This window comes from Protopterus annectens, chromosome 1.part2 (genome assembly GCF_019279795.1).
Source record: "Protopterus annectens isolate FY-2018-M chromosome 1.part2, PAN1.0, whole genome shotgun sequence".
NCBI classification, from domain to species: Eukaryota; Metazoa; Chordata; order Ceratodontiformes; family Protopteridae; genus Protopterus; species Protopterus annectens.
In genome coordinates, this window is record NC_056727.1 from 109,527,001 (window position 1) to 109,543,386 (window position 16,386).

Consider the following 16,386-nt stretch of genomic DNA (forward strand, 5'->3'; position numbering starts at 1 on the left):
TCATTTGAGAGGGTACCAGTTGTGATTTCTTTTCGTTTATTGTGTACCCTAGGCATGCTAGAAGCCTTTTCACAAAAGCCAGGTGTCGTAGAAGAGTGTCCTCGTTCTCTGCTTGAATGAGACAGTCGTCCAAGTAAGGATATATTTGAATATTACTTTGACTGCAAAATGCAATTACTGGTGCCAGGCACTTTGTAAAGACCCTGGGTGCAGTAGATAAGTCCAAAGGGCAGTGCAGAGGATTGGCAATGCATTAAGCCAGCCTTGAATCTGAGGTATCTTCTGCATGACTGTCTTATTGGGAAATGCAGGTATGCCTCTTTTAAGTCTAAAGTCACCAGCCAAGCATTCTTACCCAGCATGGGCAGAAGCTGTTGCAAAGTGAGCATTTTGAATTTTGGAATGACCAGGTATGTGTTCAAAATCGATAAATCCAGTATTGGCCGCCAGGCCTTGTCCTTTCTGGGTACCAAGAACAGTCTTGAGTAAAAACCTTGTCCCTTTTCCTGTTCTGGTACTATCTGAATGGGCCCCATATCCATGAGGGATGTAACCTGTTTTTGTGCCTCTGCCCATTGGTTTATTGGCAGGTCTGGCAACCATTTGTCATTGGCAGAGTATGGAAATGGAATCTGTATCACTGTGATACAATGTTCAGTACCCACTTGTCATGGGTTATTAACTGCCAATTTTGAGCAGAAAGTGCTAATTTTCCTCCTATGGGTGCTGCCAAAAGATAAGTGCTTGGTGTAGGCAGAGGGAAGTCATTGGGATTGCTTTCTGTAGGTTTGCGCTTTATCTCCTCCAGATTTGGAGGTGGATGCGCCCCATTGCTTTGACCTGTATGAATCTTGAGCCTGGTACCTGGAACCCTTAGGGCATCTGGATTTGCCCCTTTGAGCTCTGTCTGAAACAGGAAAGGACCAATTTTTTGTAGGCCAGTGTCTACTGAATCTAGGTGGCTGCACTTGTAAGAAATCTTTAACAGTTTGTATAGGCTTAGCTTTGTCTTCCATTTTCTTTAAAACCTCTTCTGCCTTAATACCAAACAGAGAATCATGCTGTAATGGTGCATCTAGCAATTTAGCTTTAACATGATCAGGCAAATTTTGTTCCTTTAACCAGGCATGCCTCCTAATCACAGATACAGTAACTGCGGCCCTGCAGGAGGCCTCTAAAGAATCAAAACCACATTCAAAGTATACTTTCCAACTTTTTCAGCTGCATGCAATAATTTCTGCAATTCTTCATTTTCTGCAAATTCTGAAATCAACATCATTTTCGGTTTCAGCAGTCCCATAACATGTTGTTGGTACTTAAGCATATGAAATTGACAGTTTAAGGCCCTGATTGCCAAGGATGCAGATATGTAAACCTTTTTTCCCCATCTGTCTAGCGCCCTGGAATCTCTGTAGGAGGGGGTAGGGTTTTTACTTGTTGAGGCCTTAACTCCCTTAGGACCCTGTGAAATAGTTTCAGGATCAGCAGCAGGGTTTCTAAATAAAAATTTATGAGATTCAGGGACCCTGTAATACCTGTCGGCTTATTGGGAGCCAGAGGTAAAGAGTCAGGGGTCAGGCTTGACTCCAAAAAAAAATCATCCACAATGTCTAACACAGGGGGAATGGCTAAAGGCTTGTGCTGAGGGAGAAGGAGGAAATCCCTGAGCCTCTTTTTTGATTCTGAGAAGTCTTGACTCTCCCAGTGAAAATGCTCCCTCAAAGTATGCAAGGTTTCTCCAAATGAATAATCCTCAGGAGGAGATGCAGATGGAATAGACTCCTCAGCATCAGAATCCTCATAAGGTGGTAAAGATCATTCCTGATCAGAAGAGGAATCAGAAGTAGAAACCTGATCTGAAGATTCATAGTCAGTGTCTTGCCTAGGCCTCTTATGTGGAGGGGGATGGGTACCCCTGATCAAGGTAATAAGTTCTAAAGCCATTTTGATCATCTGTTTTTTAGGCATAGAGGCCTGTGTACGTGACTCAGGCGTCAGTTTTTTAGTTTTAGAAGGTGTCTTTGCCTTTGGTTTTGCAGCTTTCGTCGGTTTGATATAAAAATGTTGAGGTCTGAATACACCCTCAGAAGCCGGTGCCTGCTCAACAGCTCCGGACCCATTTGAGGGAGATACATCTCTCGGTCCAATACCTTGAGTATCTAGCAGCATGCCGGACTCCACATGGGTGTCGGTAGAGACCTGCGACTCGAAGGTAGCGGGTATCAGGGGCTGAGAAAGCGCCTCACTGAGTACCGGCGAACCGGCGACTGGCTTATGAGAAGCTTCTTCGTTGGTTTTGGATCTCGACTGCCTTTCTCTGTCCTTTTCTTTGCGTTTTTTATGTACTCCGGTAGTCAGATTGCTATCCGACGACATCTCTGGGTAGGTAAATCTGTTTCCAAAATACTTAGATGCAAAAATATACCGACGCTTAATAGTGCGTTGGTTAAATCTGGCACAAAACCGACAGCCAGGCAAGAAATACAGTACAAATGGAAATCCTTATGAGGTATTTGCTTCCCACAAGTAATACAATTATTAACTTTTTCTGACATTGGTAAAAAGCAAGAAAAAGTTTCCCCAACGGGGTACTTACCTTTACTGCTTCTGCTTCGGGCACCGCGCGGCAAGAAAGACCAAAGAAAATGGCGTCGGCTGCATGTTTTATACCCCTGACGACCTGACGTCATGGAAGAGAAGACAGCAACCGACGCAGGACCTAAGACTTTGGAATTCAAGCCAACTGAGGGCATCCTGCCAGCAGATTACCCCAAATGTAATGACTGCAACAGTGAAACACAAAGAACATCATGAGGGAGATTCCACCTAGGCGACCCGAACATCTGGCCAGTATACCAAAGACTTAAACTACTGTAAGGTACATGCAACGTTGTACAAAATGCATCCGAGTGTAGGCCACAAAAGTGACATCTGCATGCAACATCCTTAGAACTGAATGCCCCAGTCAGAACATCAGCCCAAGGATAAGAGGCAAAAGGAAATCCGAGGAAGAACATGAACCAAGGGGGGAGGAGGGTAGGAAGAGAAGGACATCTATAGTTATAGTAAGATTTTACACAACTATTCTACAGCCTTCTATTCCTATGTTGCAGTATTCATAACAAGAGGGAGAATACCAAAGCTCATGAATGAGGGGGGGGGGTAGGAGCACAAGAGGTATACACAAAGCCATGCAGAATTGCTCTAGCAAACCCTGCTCTGGATCTGGAAATAGAACCAGTTTGTAGTGTTTTGCAAAGGTATGGACAGAGGACCAAGTAGCTGCTTCTAAGACAGAAGCAATGTTCAGTCCTTTAAAGAAGGCTCCAGAGGAAGCCATGGCTCTGGTCGAGTGGGCCTTAACAGAGAAAGAAAGAGTTTTCCCCCCCGAGAGAGACAGCAAAAGGTGATAGCCTTAGAGATCCAAACAGAAATAGTCTGTTTAGAGACAGATTTTCCCAGCGTCCTAGGATGAAAAGAAATAAACAACTACTCAGATTTTCTAATGAATTTGGTCTTGTCCACATAAAATCTGAATTGTCTGTATACATGTAAGGTGTACAGCACCCTCTCACTGGAGGTTTGAGCAGAGGGGATAAAGGTGGGTAGATGACTAGATTGATTAAGGGACAAGTCACTGACTACTTAAGACATGAAGGAAGGATTGGTACAAAAAGATACCCTATCAGAAAAGGTTGTGAAGCCATTAATGCTAAGAGTTCTGAAACCCACCTAGCAGAAGTAATGGCTACCAATAAAAGCAGTCTTCCCAGTGCAAAATTATAGGGGGTTTAGGTCAGTTTTTCCTAGACAGAATTTAGGTCCCAGGGAGGTGGAACAGGTTTCCTGGCAGGCCTGATGTGTAGGACACTTTTTAAGAAAAGTTTGACCTCTAATCTAGACGCTAATGGGGGAGACTAAAGCAGACATACAAAAATGGCTGACAGATGGGCTTTAACTGAAGAATAAGCCAGTCCAGCCTTCAGCAATTCACACATTTAAGAAAGGACTTGAGGAACATCCACTGAAAATGGATCTAGTCTCTTAGTAAGACATCAGATGGAGAATGTCTTCCATTTGGACAAGTAGGATCTCCTTGTAGTAGGTTTCCTGGCCTCCTGCAGGACAAGAAACACATCCTCAGTAAAAAAAAGGTGTCTGAAAGGAATCAGAAGCCCATCACCCATAAGGTCAGGTTCAGTGTTGACAAATGTGATCAAATGACAGATTCCTTGTCTTGTGTTAGAAGATCCACCCTGTGAGGTAACTTGTGATGACTGCCCTTCGCAAACTGCAGAGGAAGAGGTAACCAATGCTGTCTTGGCCAAGAAGGGCCCACAAACAAGATTTCTGTTTTGTCCTTCTGAATTAAAGGGAATGGGGGAAATGCACAGAGATGCATCCCCTTCCAAGAGAAGGATAGGGCATCCACCTTCCAGATCAGAAGATAAGGGACCCATGCACAGAACTGTGGAAGTTGTCTGTTTATAGGGGAGGTGAAGAGATCTATTTGAGGAGTACCCCACTGGTGAAGGATGTCCGGAAACACATCCCTGTGGATCATCCATTCGTGGGCCTGCATCATGGATCTGCTCAGTGTGTCTGCCTTCTTTACAAGGTAAAAGTGGAAGGACAAATTCTAGAGGATGAGCATGCTGTGACCAGAGTGTTTGCAAGCACTACTGGAATTTTCGCATGTGAAGACGGGCTAGGGGTAGCATTGGTATAACCAAAGCCATGAACCCTAGCATCCTGAGGAATTCCCTGTCAGTCAAAATGGGCAGTGGAAGCAACTGTAGAAAGTAAGCCTGCAGAGACTGCATCTTTAGTGAGGGAAGAAAGGCCATCATAAGGCCTGTCTTTATCCTGCAGCCTAGGAAAACCTGGTCCTCAGAAGGGACCAGGGAAGACTTGCTGTAGATGAGGATGAATCCCAAACTGAGGAGCAATGACATGGTGGTTTGGAGGTTCTTTTGCAAGGTGAATGGATGTTCTACTTGAATTTAGCAGGTCGTTCAGGTAAGAGTAAATGAGAATTCCCTGTAGTCTGCAAAATGCAATGAAAGGAGCCAAGCACTTTGTGAATACCCTTGGAGCCGTAGAGAGTCCAAAGGGCAAAGCACAGAATTGAAAAGGGAGGAAGCAGAAAAATGTAAGAATTTCCTAAAGACAGGGTGGACGGTAAGGTGAAGGTATGCATCCTTTGTGTCTATGGACACCAGGTAAGCTTGAGGTAGCAAGAGTCAGAACAGACTCTGCAGGGTAAGCATCCTGAAGGAGGGTACATGAACAAATAAACTGAGTTGGGACAAGTCTAAAACTGGTCTCCAAGGGAACAAGGAACACGCTACGCTGGAATAGAACCCTTTTCCACTTTCTGAAGCAGGAACCTCCCGTATGGTTTCTTCTGCATTCAACTTTTGAATGACCTGAGGGAAGGGGTGGAACTGATCCTTTGGTGGTTGTGGAATTCCCATGAAAGGTGGCATGGTTATCAAAGTCATGTAGTAACCTGTACGTACAACAGACAGGGCCCATTTGTCTGTGGTAATGCTTGCCCAATTTGAGAGGAAATGAGAAAGGCGCTGGGAAAGAGGAATTTCTGAAAGTGTTGCCAGGTAGTCACAGACTACCTGGCTTGTCTGGAAAGGAGGTCTTCTGAGCAGAGGAAGAATGGGACCTAAGAGGTGTCTGCTTATGTGTGCTCTTCTTGTGTTGTTGGGAAGTTCATATCTTTCTCCTTACAAAATTAGCTCTAGAGGAGTAGTTCCTATGAAATTTAAGAACTGTCGAGACAAAAATGTTTTAGCTCCTGCAGTTCTTTCCCTTTCTCTTGAAGGGATTTGGAGAGGGCTGCAGCACTAGAACCAAACAATGAAGTATTGTCCAAACGTGCATCCAAGATCTTCGTCTTGAAATCCTCAGGCAAAGGCTGCAATCTCAGCCAGGAATATCTCCTGAGGACAGAACCAGATGCTACTAATCTTGCAAATACCTCTATTACATTATAGCTGCATTTAATGGAATGTTTAGTAACCTGGGAGAAAAGCCCCAAGACAGAAGAGAGCTGGGCTTTTGGTGCAGAGTCTGGGAGATCTATCAACAATTTGGATGCTGGTGAAAGAACAGCCAGAACGTGGTCATATGTGTTTGAGAGTTAATGGCCCTAAAGGCTAGAGTGGAAGAGGTGTAGACCTTTTTTCCCATTCTCTCCATCATTTTACTGTCCTTATCAGAGGGGAGGAGAATGGTGGGTGGGCAGTAATTTGGAAGTTTTATCAGCCGACAAAGAGATCACAGCTGGGTCTGCAAGAGGGCATTTATACAAGTAAGAACTGTCCTCAAGAGCACTATAGAACCTGTCTGGGGTTTTGGAAGCAGAAGGCTGAGAAGCAAGGTGTTTAGATGCAGCAATGAAAGCATCTTGAAAGGCTGGCAAGACAGGCGGGATGGCTGAAGGGGCAGTGGAGTCTATCTGCAAGAGGTCATACCTGTTTTGAACTTCACAGACTTGGGAGCTTTCCCATTTGAAAAAGTGTCTCATTTTGGAAATAGTTTCCCCCAAAGGTAATATCCTCTGCTGGTATCCACTTGAGGGGAGGCATATTCCAGGGAAGAGTCAATTTGAGTGGAATAAGCCAGAGTCTCGTCTGATGAAGCTTCATCTTCCTCAGATGCCTGTAATTCAGCAGAAGGAGGGGGGACCTAGGAGATGCTGGTGTAGGAAGTGTCAAGGAAGAAGGCCTAAGCGCAGGAAAGCATTCACAATTCCCTGAGAAAAAGCTTGCCAGTAAGGGGAAGGCTCCTGACTGGAAGACACATGATTTTGTTTTCTCTTGAGAGATGGGGCTACCCTAAACTGGGAAGGAAGGGCAGACGTAGGCCTGGACTCTGGATCGGACATCGGCAAAAGCTCGATGGAAAGGGCAGGAGAGGCACTACGTGGAACGTTAAAAGGGGTGATCCATGGTTCCCCCATACCAAGTGAACTGGATGTCTGCAAAACCTCTGTGGATGTGCTATAGGAATTCTCTGTGGCGGCTTCGAGATCAATACCTGCAGGAGGAGGAGGACCAAACATAGTACAAGCCTCCAGGTCTTTGCTGGGCTCAAAAGGGACATCCGGGATCAGAGACGCAGCCTCAGATTCAGGCCTTACCCTTTTTTCTTCGGAAGCTCACCCGACAGGCCAGCAGTACCTTTCATACTCAATGCTAAACTCTTTAGTCTCTGGTTTTCTTGGTAAATGTTAAGGGCAGACAGACGACTGCACAAAGTTTTAGGGATGAACACCTGACAAATGGTACAGGCCTTGTAGCTGTGATCAGACCCCAGACAGAAAAAACAATGGTCGTGGTTGCCATTGTGTGGAATCTGTCTTCCACAATGGCACTTGCCCTTCTTGGATGACATTAACCTCTAACAAGCATGCAGTAGCAAAAGCGTAAAAATATTTCCCCAATGGGGCACTTATCTCAAGTGAAGAGCAACTTTCTGTAATCAAACGGATGGCTGGAAGCTGTCATTCAGACTGGCAGCAGAGAAGTTCTGAAGATGGTACATACAGATGTCACTTTTATGGCTAATGCTCAGCTGCATTATGTGCAACATGTTGCACGTACCTTGCAGTAGCTTAAGTCTTTGGTATACTGGCCAGACGTTCATGTTGCCTAGGTGGAATCTCCCTCATGTTATGAATAGTGCAACATAGTAATAGGACATAACAGCGTTACTAAACACTCTCTTCAGATCTTTGAGACAAAATTCCACAAAGAAGGATGACTATAGTATGGAAATACACCTTCTCATGTCCAACTTAAAAACACAAAAGATTATGATCAGGTCCTTGGGCATTCATTTATTTACATTTGCCAACTGGGTGAATAGACTGTTAAAATAAACTTTTTTGGCCACATCCCAGGCTACCATACCCAGAGAAAATTAGATTACCAACCAGGATGTCATGTTTTGCAGAAATAGGTTAAAGAAATTCACCATGACAGTGAAGCTCAAGATGTGAATTCTTGAATCTATTTTCAGTATACATAACACATGATTATGGTCAGACTCCCACATACATCTTTGCTATACATGGGACATTTTAGCTGTCCCAGTGTAGTAATGCTTTAAAAAAAAGTGTGGCAGTATAAAGTTTTTAATATATTTTAAAGCCGTTGTCTGAACAGTGGTATACTTTGCTTCTAGTTCTTGTCTGTGTTGCAGTTCAATTTCCTATGCAGCTATTTGGTGATTGCAGTGCATGTGGCAACACAGTATGTAGTAACTACAGAAATAACTACAATGATAAATTTGTCACAGCTAGGTGCTCGAGTATGTGTCCTTCTGTAAATTTTCTTTTCTAAACTTCAGAGCATGATCGGCATATTTCATGTATTACATGCATACTACACCCATATTGACTGTTAATGTGTACACATGCACTACCCTTTCTAGATCAGACCTAATTATGTTAAAACAAATCAATGAAAAATGTTTAACAACAGAAATAAAAACTTTCATAACCAAAGACATGAACAATTTTAATTACAACATAAATGTTATTGCAAAATCAAACTTGGCATAGTAAAAAGAGAACTAAAGTACCATTAACAAATATAAAAGTTAATTTTTTCAGCATTTGATGAAGAAATAGTGGACCTTCGTTTAAAAAGATTTAACTACTTGACAGTCTCTGTAAACTATCCTTTATACAACAAAAAATGTAAATTTAAGCAATAACACACTAAGAATGTTATTACTTGAACATTATTGATGGCCAATTGTATAAACAGATTTGTCCTAGTGACTCCTCCAGGCATCAAATATTGTCTGCTTATATTTACATTAATAATTGCCAACCCATGCTACATACAAGTTAATGAAAATTTCATATTAAAGCTTACATGATGGCAAACACAAATGCAGTAATACCACTGTCTAGAACAAGTAAACAGATATTAAATGTTTTATTATATTTAATTGTTGTCATTTTCATACTTGTCTATCTTAGTAACAAATGAACAGACATAACTGATTAGCATCATATAAAAGTTCACAGTTGAATAAACAAAATGTTGTTGACAGCATGTGTGCAGCTTGACAGGATACTGAAGAGTATGTTGTTTAAAAAACATTACAAAACTGAGACCATGCTTATTATGACTTACTAAAAATGTAATTTAAAGCACAAAATCTAATGAATGCTACCACTGAAAGGATCAGTTTGTGCTGAACAATTTACTATTTATATATCTTTAGTAACATTTATGTGATAGAAATTTGAACATTTGTTTGAACTGTGAAACTGTAACATTTTTTTTTCTTTCAAAAAGCTCTGGATGCAGCCAAAGTAAGTTAGAGCACAAACTTAACTGGAGAGAATGAGTTAATAGTAAAAGCTTATAAGGAAATAAACTTTAAAGTATGGTAAGTTTTTTCAAAATCAAATAAAATATTTGGCACTAGCTAATTAAAAAAAATAAAACTTTACTGGTAAGTCAATATAACACAGACAACAAAAGATTACAATTTGGTCTCCATTCAAACTAGCTTAGCGTGGTTGGGGCATGGATGCCAATAAATTTGCCTCAATAGTGAACCTTGAGAGGTGAAAGCATCAAAGTCGATAACAAAGGGTTATGATCGGTGACTCGATCATAATTGCTTGTAGTGCATGAACTTTATCTATTCCATTTACTACCAACTGCAAAAAAGAAAAAAAAGCACAGAAACAAGAAGAGTTTTACAGACTTTCAAATCCTTTGGAGCAAAATGAAACAGACAGCATAATCTATAAAGCCACACCCAAGAGATAACAGATAAGCTGGGACGGCAACAATGTTCAAAGAAATGTTACAAAGCACCGAAGTGATACTCTCTAAACTTCAGGACTGGAAATCCAAAGTGCATTGCTTACTGAAGGTACGCATCTATCACCAAACAGTTAATAGCACAAATGAAAACAATACTAAATCAAGAACAAGTAAAAGTAGCCAACAGTCTACAGAATGACACAAAGCAACAACTAGTAATGTTCAGCCTAAGCCCTCTGAAAATAAAAAACAACAGAGTCCATAATCCATTTGGAAAACACCAGTTTCTCAAAGGAACACCTTCCTTACAACAACACAAAGGATATAAACTGTCCAGGTTTTCTTTGCAAGTGAACCCTAAACTGGCAAAACCATAAAAGGAAGTGAACATCTAGGAGGTGGTTAGTTCTGCTTTCAGTGAATGAAAAAAAAACTCAGTTAAAGACCAGTAACAGCCTTTGAAAAGAAGTGACACTTCACCCTCCACCCTCCGCACACAATGTGTGTGTATATACATATATACATATATATATATATATATATATATATATATATATATATATATGTGTGTATACGTGTGTATATATATATATATATATATATATATATATATATATGTGTGTGTGTGTGTGTGTGTATATATGTATATATATATATATATATATATATATATATATATATATATATGGTTTACCTTTACAATGTAGCTAATATGATCGACGCACATTTGTGCGAAAGTAACTCTGCAAAAGTTCATGTTCACGAAAAAAAAAAAAGACAAATTCACAACAGCGAATGTGAGTGTGGATTCGCTGTTGTGAATTCATCATTTTAAGTGGAGATCGCACTATAGCGGGGATCGGGAAATGTATCCTTTCTGTCACAGTAGTGCGATCTCGGAGTTTGTATATATAAGTAGCAGGGCGTATGGGGGGGTGCAGGAGACTTGCCCCCCTGCAAAACGTTCGTAGAGAAATCTGGAAGTGGAGTCGGTTTTGGTCAAAGTCAACCCAGCTGCTACAACCTGTGATGAATTAAGACAGGTATAGGCAAGACTACTACCTCCTACTCTACATACTCACCTGGTTTAATGCCAGTGAAAAGCTTCGTCTCTTTTAAAGGCACCAAGGTTGGAACTCTGTCAGAACAGAAAAAAAAAAACAGCATGTTTACTTACTTGAAAAAAAAAAAAAAAAGAGCGTTTGTTTCAACATACTTCAATATTATCAAAGGCAGACACATTTGTTTCATTTTCAAATGTAATTTAACAGTCCTTTACATATAAAATTTAATCATGTTTTAAAACTAACTATAAATATTAGAAGAATGAAACAATCTAAAAAATATCCAATACGTAACTATCAGTTGAGCTCTGAGGGTATCTGCTGCAGGAAGCTAATTTATGGGATTTTGTCTCCTGCAATCACTAGATTGGCTTATGTTTTTTCCATCATCATGTTTATCATCATGACAGTCTTGCTCACATAATCCATGGAATCATGCACTAAACTGGAAAGTCCTTCAACTACTACAATGTGCAAACAAAAAAGCATAAGGATATTTAGATACTGTCCGACTTAAAGGAACAAACTGTAACTACTGGTTAAAGGGGCTGCTCAAGAGTACGGCAGTAAGTGCTCACTGCAAAGGACTCACTCAAAAATCAAATGGAATGGCAATAAATGTGTTACATACTTAGTCCACTGCAGTGGGGTCTACTGTTGAGAGGAAACCAAGAAAGCAGGATTAAACCTTCCAAAATGCAAACATCACTGAACGACCAAACAAAAACACTGACAATAAAATCCTGGAGCACCAACGTGACAAAGGAAACCTGAATCAGAGTCATAATCCAAGCAACAGTGCTGGGTGAAAGAATAAAAAAGCAGTTATGCACTTACCATAACATTTCTTCTGTGTTATCCATTTTCATTCTTCCTCAACTAATGGAATTGGATCCAATCATCGGATCCGACTTGGCCATTATACTAGCTCACGGCCTCCAACAAACTCTCGAGCTCCATCCCTACCCATAATGCACCACCCCTAACATCCCTTAGATCTTGTTTGCAACTTGACAGGAAGACTATGAAAGAAATGCCATAAAAAGAGTTCAACATGAAGGACATAGGTGTCCCAAAGAGTATAATTTTTCCAGAAGCCAGTTTTGAAAAATGGAGGGGGACAGTGGGGTGGGGAAGAAATCACAAAATAATTAGACGCTTAGGATGCTTCATTACGATCTTGCGTCACTCTGCTGGGAAGTTGCAAAGTGCATCTGTCTTGACAGCACAATGTAAATGATTCATGAAAAAATGCACAGTATGGTTTACAGCAGATTTCAAGAGTGGGATGACCTATGTCTCCAACACTGAATGACGGTCAGTCCATGGAAGACATTATCAGGTTGACATTCTCCCTAAAGCAGACATCATATGGTGAGAGTAAGGGGAAAACTGAGGTAAGAGAGTATTCCCTTAATCTTATCAGCAATGGAAATTATGGTTTCTTACTGCTACAACTCAACTTCCTCAGAAAAAACAGGAGGGAGAACCTTTCCCAACTTTAATTCTGATGAATGTGGGGTCAAATAAGCAAGTAAAGGGCAAGCACCTCAGGTTGAACATTAGGACTCTGTGCCCAATGAAGTACTCATCTGAGGTGGATACTGCGCTAGAAAGATCAACACAGCCCACCATTATTAGCATCAGACCATATTCCTCAATGGTGTGAAACTGCATCTGCAACAGCAAGTCTCAATAGGTGAACAGATGGTGACTGTGCAACATCTCGGACCGTCTTGTAGGCCTTGATGGCAAGAAAGACCTCAGCAGACCTTCCTCAACCTGTTATGATGAATGTCCCTGGAATCAGTTAAGAGAATTATCTCTCTCCCAAGTGCAAACACTGAACCAATGACAGAGTCCTTGAGGGACTGCTTCATGATACAAGCATGTGCCACCCTTTCAACCATGAAACAGGTAATATGAACCAAGCAGAGATGCACTCCACCACCAAAGTGATTGCTGGAGATGAATCTTTTGTGATCATGTCACTGTCTACATATAAGGGGCATAAGAAGGACCCCTCAATAAATGAGAAGAAGCTGACATCAAGAGAGGACAAAGTCTGCTTGGAATGTAGAGTTAACCAATAACAAACCTCAAAGCCTTTTCCATCTCGCATTCAAGCACAGTCCAGAGATCACGTGAGGAACTATTACGATGATCCCTCTGCAGAGCATTCTCAACCTTCATCTTAAAGAAAGGGAAGTAGGCCCTTACATTTTCCCCTTTCTCATCTCTTGGTGGTCAGGACAAACTGCAAATACATCATCAATGACTGGCATTATACCACAAATGCAGAAAACAACCAGTACAGGTGGTTTAGGCTGGCTTACAACCTAGAGGTAATAAAATTACAAAGAACATTTCAACTTCTTAAGCACAAGACACAATAAGTTTTACAAGATGAATGCTGAATCAACCTCTGAACTGTTAAAGTGGTAAAAAAGAAGTCAGGGACCTAAAGGGTTGGTGTACTCTCTGGTCTGATGTCTTATGTCACAGAATGCCCCGACAGGAGGCACACTGACCACCAAGGGAGAAAACAAAAAATACTGCCAAGTAAATGTTTTAAAACGGGGTTGTCATTAAGTATGGTGACGTCTGGGATGTAAATGACATATCTGTTACAGCCCAGCTATGACAATGTGATGGCTTGAATCAAAGTGTCATGATTTCATATACTTTTTTGCTACACTGTAAAAGATACTGAATATTGTGCGTGAGCAGTAAATTAACTGACAGTCATCATTCCATAATCACAAGACATCAGAGTTAGAATAACAAAGGGTATGTGACACAGCCCCTACATAAAAGGCCTTAACCGTGGACATGTTGACGTTTCAGATGTAACTGAGCTTTGCACAAATCATGGGGTAGACTGTCAGGGTTTCAAACTTTGGAAACATGATCTTGATCAGCTTTGTTACAAAAGTTTGGACTTCAGTATCATACAGTACATCCCAGAGCATGGCACCCCTGTTGTAGAAGGAAGTAGCAGTCCACAAAAACTGATAGCCCAAAGAAGAGCCATAAAGATGCTAGAGTGAACTATTGAGGATAAGAAGGAAATTATGTATTCTTATTATGTAAAAACCCAGAATTTCCAGACACAGGATATACAAAAGATTAAGAGAGAAATTAGTAGAAAGAAAAATACTTCCACTAAAAAAACTACCAGAAGCCTCAAATAAAAATTGCTGTTCATTAATACAACAAATTAGTGAAAAACATTAACATAGACCAAGAAACTTTGATCTCTTTGGAAAAAGAAGGATCTGAGGAAGCGCAAAAATATAAACAACAAAACCTAGAGATTTTTAAAAGTATAAAAAAGAAATATGGACATGAGACAGAAAGAGAGATTTGATATGGTGCAATATAAAAAAGGCAGCCCCCAAAGATATTCAGAGAGAAATATGGGCAAAGTCATCCAGATGAGTAAAATTTCACAATGTTGTTGTGTCTTTCGGCTTTTCCCGGTTAGGGGTCACCACAGCGGAACTCCGGTCCGCTAATGATTGGTAGTTGATTTTTACGTGCCGAGTTACCAGCCCTGACGCACAAACTTCAATGAAGGTACGCCCATTCACGCATGTCTCCACGCAGAAGACGCTCTAGCTGAGAATCGAACCGGACAGCGTCTTACTGTGAGGCGACAACGCTACCGCAGCACCACCACCGCAGGTCAAGTAAAATTTCAAAATAAAAAAATAAATAACATCACAAAGAGGGAATGTAGAAAAGAAGATTAGTAAAGTAGAAGTTAAAAAAAATAGAAGTTGAAGTTATGGAGTGCCTGCAAAGTGAAGGATTTGGTGTAGAAGGTCTAACACAAGTTACATCACAGCATGATGGAACGAGTCCCCAAAGTAAGGAGAAACAGGAAAATTAGAAGACATCTGAAGAAGAAATATGGACATAGGGAAGAAAGAGACATTTAATATGGTATAATATTTATGCAAAAGAAAAAGCTAAATTAATCAATACAAAAAGAGCAGCACCAAAGACATTTGAAGAGAAATACAGGCAAAGGAATCCGGACATGGAAAACTTTACAATACAAAAAAGGAGATAAAGAGGAAAAGTAGAAAAAAAGATTAGTAATAGAGAAGTTAAAGAAAGAGAAACTGAGGTTATGGAGTAACTGCGAAGCAAAGGATTCAGTGTAGAAAATCTAACTCAAAGTACCACAGTAGGATACAGCAATAGACATCCAAAGTAAGGAGAAACCAGAGGAAAGTACAGTTGTGTACATTTACCATAAATGTAGATGTTCGAGTGTATTCACTGTTGCAGTCATCACACTTGGGTGTATTTCTGCGTCGGTTGCTGTCGCTCCAGGACTGACGTCAGATCATCAGGGGTATAAAATCAGATAGCCAACGCCATTACATCAGTTTTTCTTGCCCCAAATGTCAGGAGCCCCTGAATAGGGAGCTAAGTTATGGTGGGGAAAACACCACCAGTAAAAAGTAAATACCAATACCCCTGAAGGGGGTGAGTAATAGACATAGAGAGGACAGAGAGAGAGAGAGAGAGAGAGAGAGAGAGAGACAAGGGGGCTGGAGGGAGAGAAACCAGGACTGCAACAGTGAATACACTTGAACATCTACATTTATGGTAAGTATACACAACTGTACTATGTTCTTTGTGTTTCACTGCTGCAGTCATCACCCTTGGGCTGATTTCCCAAAGATGAAGAAAGGGTGGAGGCAGTCAAGAAGAGTTGTGGCTGGCTAGTATACCCTGCAGGACTGCTGTTGCAAAACCCACCATGGATTTGGAAAAGATAGGCAAGTGGTAATGCTTTGTGAAGGTGTGTACAGAACTCCAGGTAGCAGCTTCCAGGATGTCCCTGGTAGGGACTCCCCTGAGGAATGCTGTAGAGGTAGAAGTTGCCCTAGTGGAATGTGTTCTGACCCCCTGAGGTGTTGGTTTCCCACAGTGCTTGTAGCAGAAATGGATGTAATGTGCTATCCATTTGGAGATTGTTTGTTTTGAAATGCCCTTGCCCTCTGCCCCTGGTGCAAAGCTAACTAGTAACTGGTCAGATTTCTTGAAGGACTTAGTCCTATCAAGGTAGACTCTGTGCTGCCTGTGCACATCCAAGGAGTGCAGTATCCTTTCCCCTTTATTTTGAGGATTAGGGAAGAAGGTTGGCAAATGAATAGATTAGTTGAGAGCCACACCGGACACCACTTTAGGCATAAAGGAAGGGTTAAGTTCTGAGGGAAATCCTGTCAGCATGGAAAATAATGAAGGGTTCCACAGCCATAAGTACTTGTAGCTCAGAGACTCTTCTAGCTGAAGTGATGGCCAGAAGCAAGCTGTTTTCCAAGAGAAGGATTTTAACTCTGCTGACGCTGCAGGCTCAAAGTGGGGTAGTGTGAGCTTTTCCAGTACAATGTTAAGGTCCCAAGCAAGGATGGGTGCTCTCCTAGGTGGCCTTAAGTTGTTTGCCCCTCTCAGGAACTGTTTGACAAGAGGGTGAGAGAATAGAGGTGACT

The 16,386-nt window shown here is 41.3% G+C and overlaps 1 protein-coding gene across 1 annotated transcript in view; it reads right to left on the reverse strand.

Annotated features, from left to right (window-relative positions):
• Positions 1-16,386, reverse strand: part of PSME4 (proteasome activator subunit 4) — a 2,990,260-nt gene that overhangs the window by 1,575,381 nt on the left and 1,398,493 nt on the right. The window contains exon 21 of the mRNA XM_044055122.1: positions 10,895-10,950. Coding sequence (XP_043911057.1) covers positions 10,895-10,950 — 56 coding nt within the window. The remainder of the gene's footprint in view (positions 1-10,894; positions 10,951-16,386) is intronic.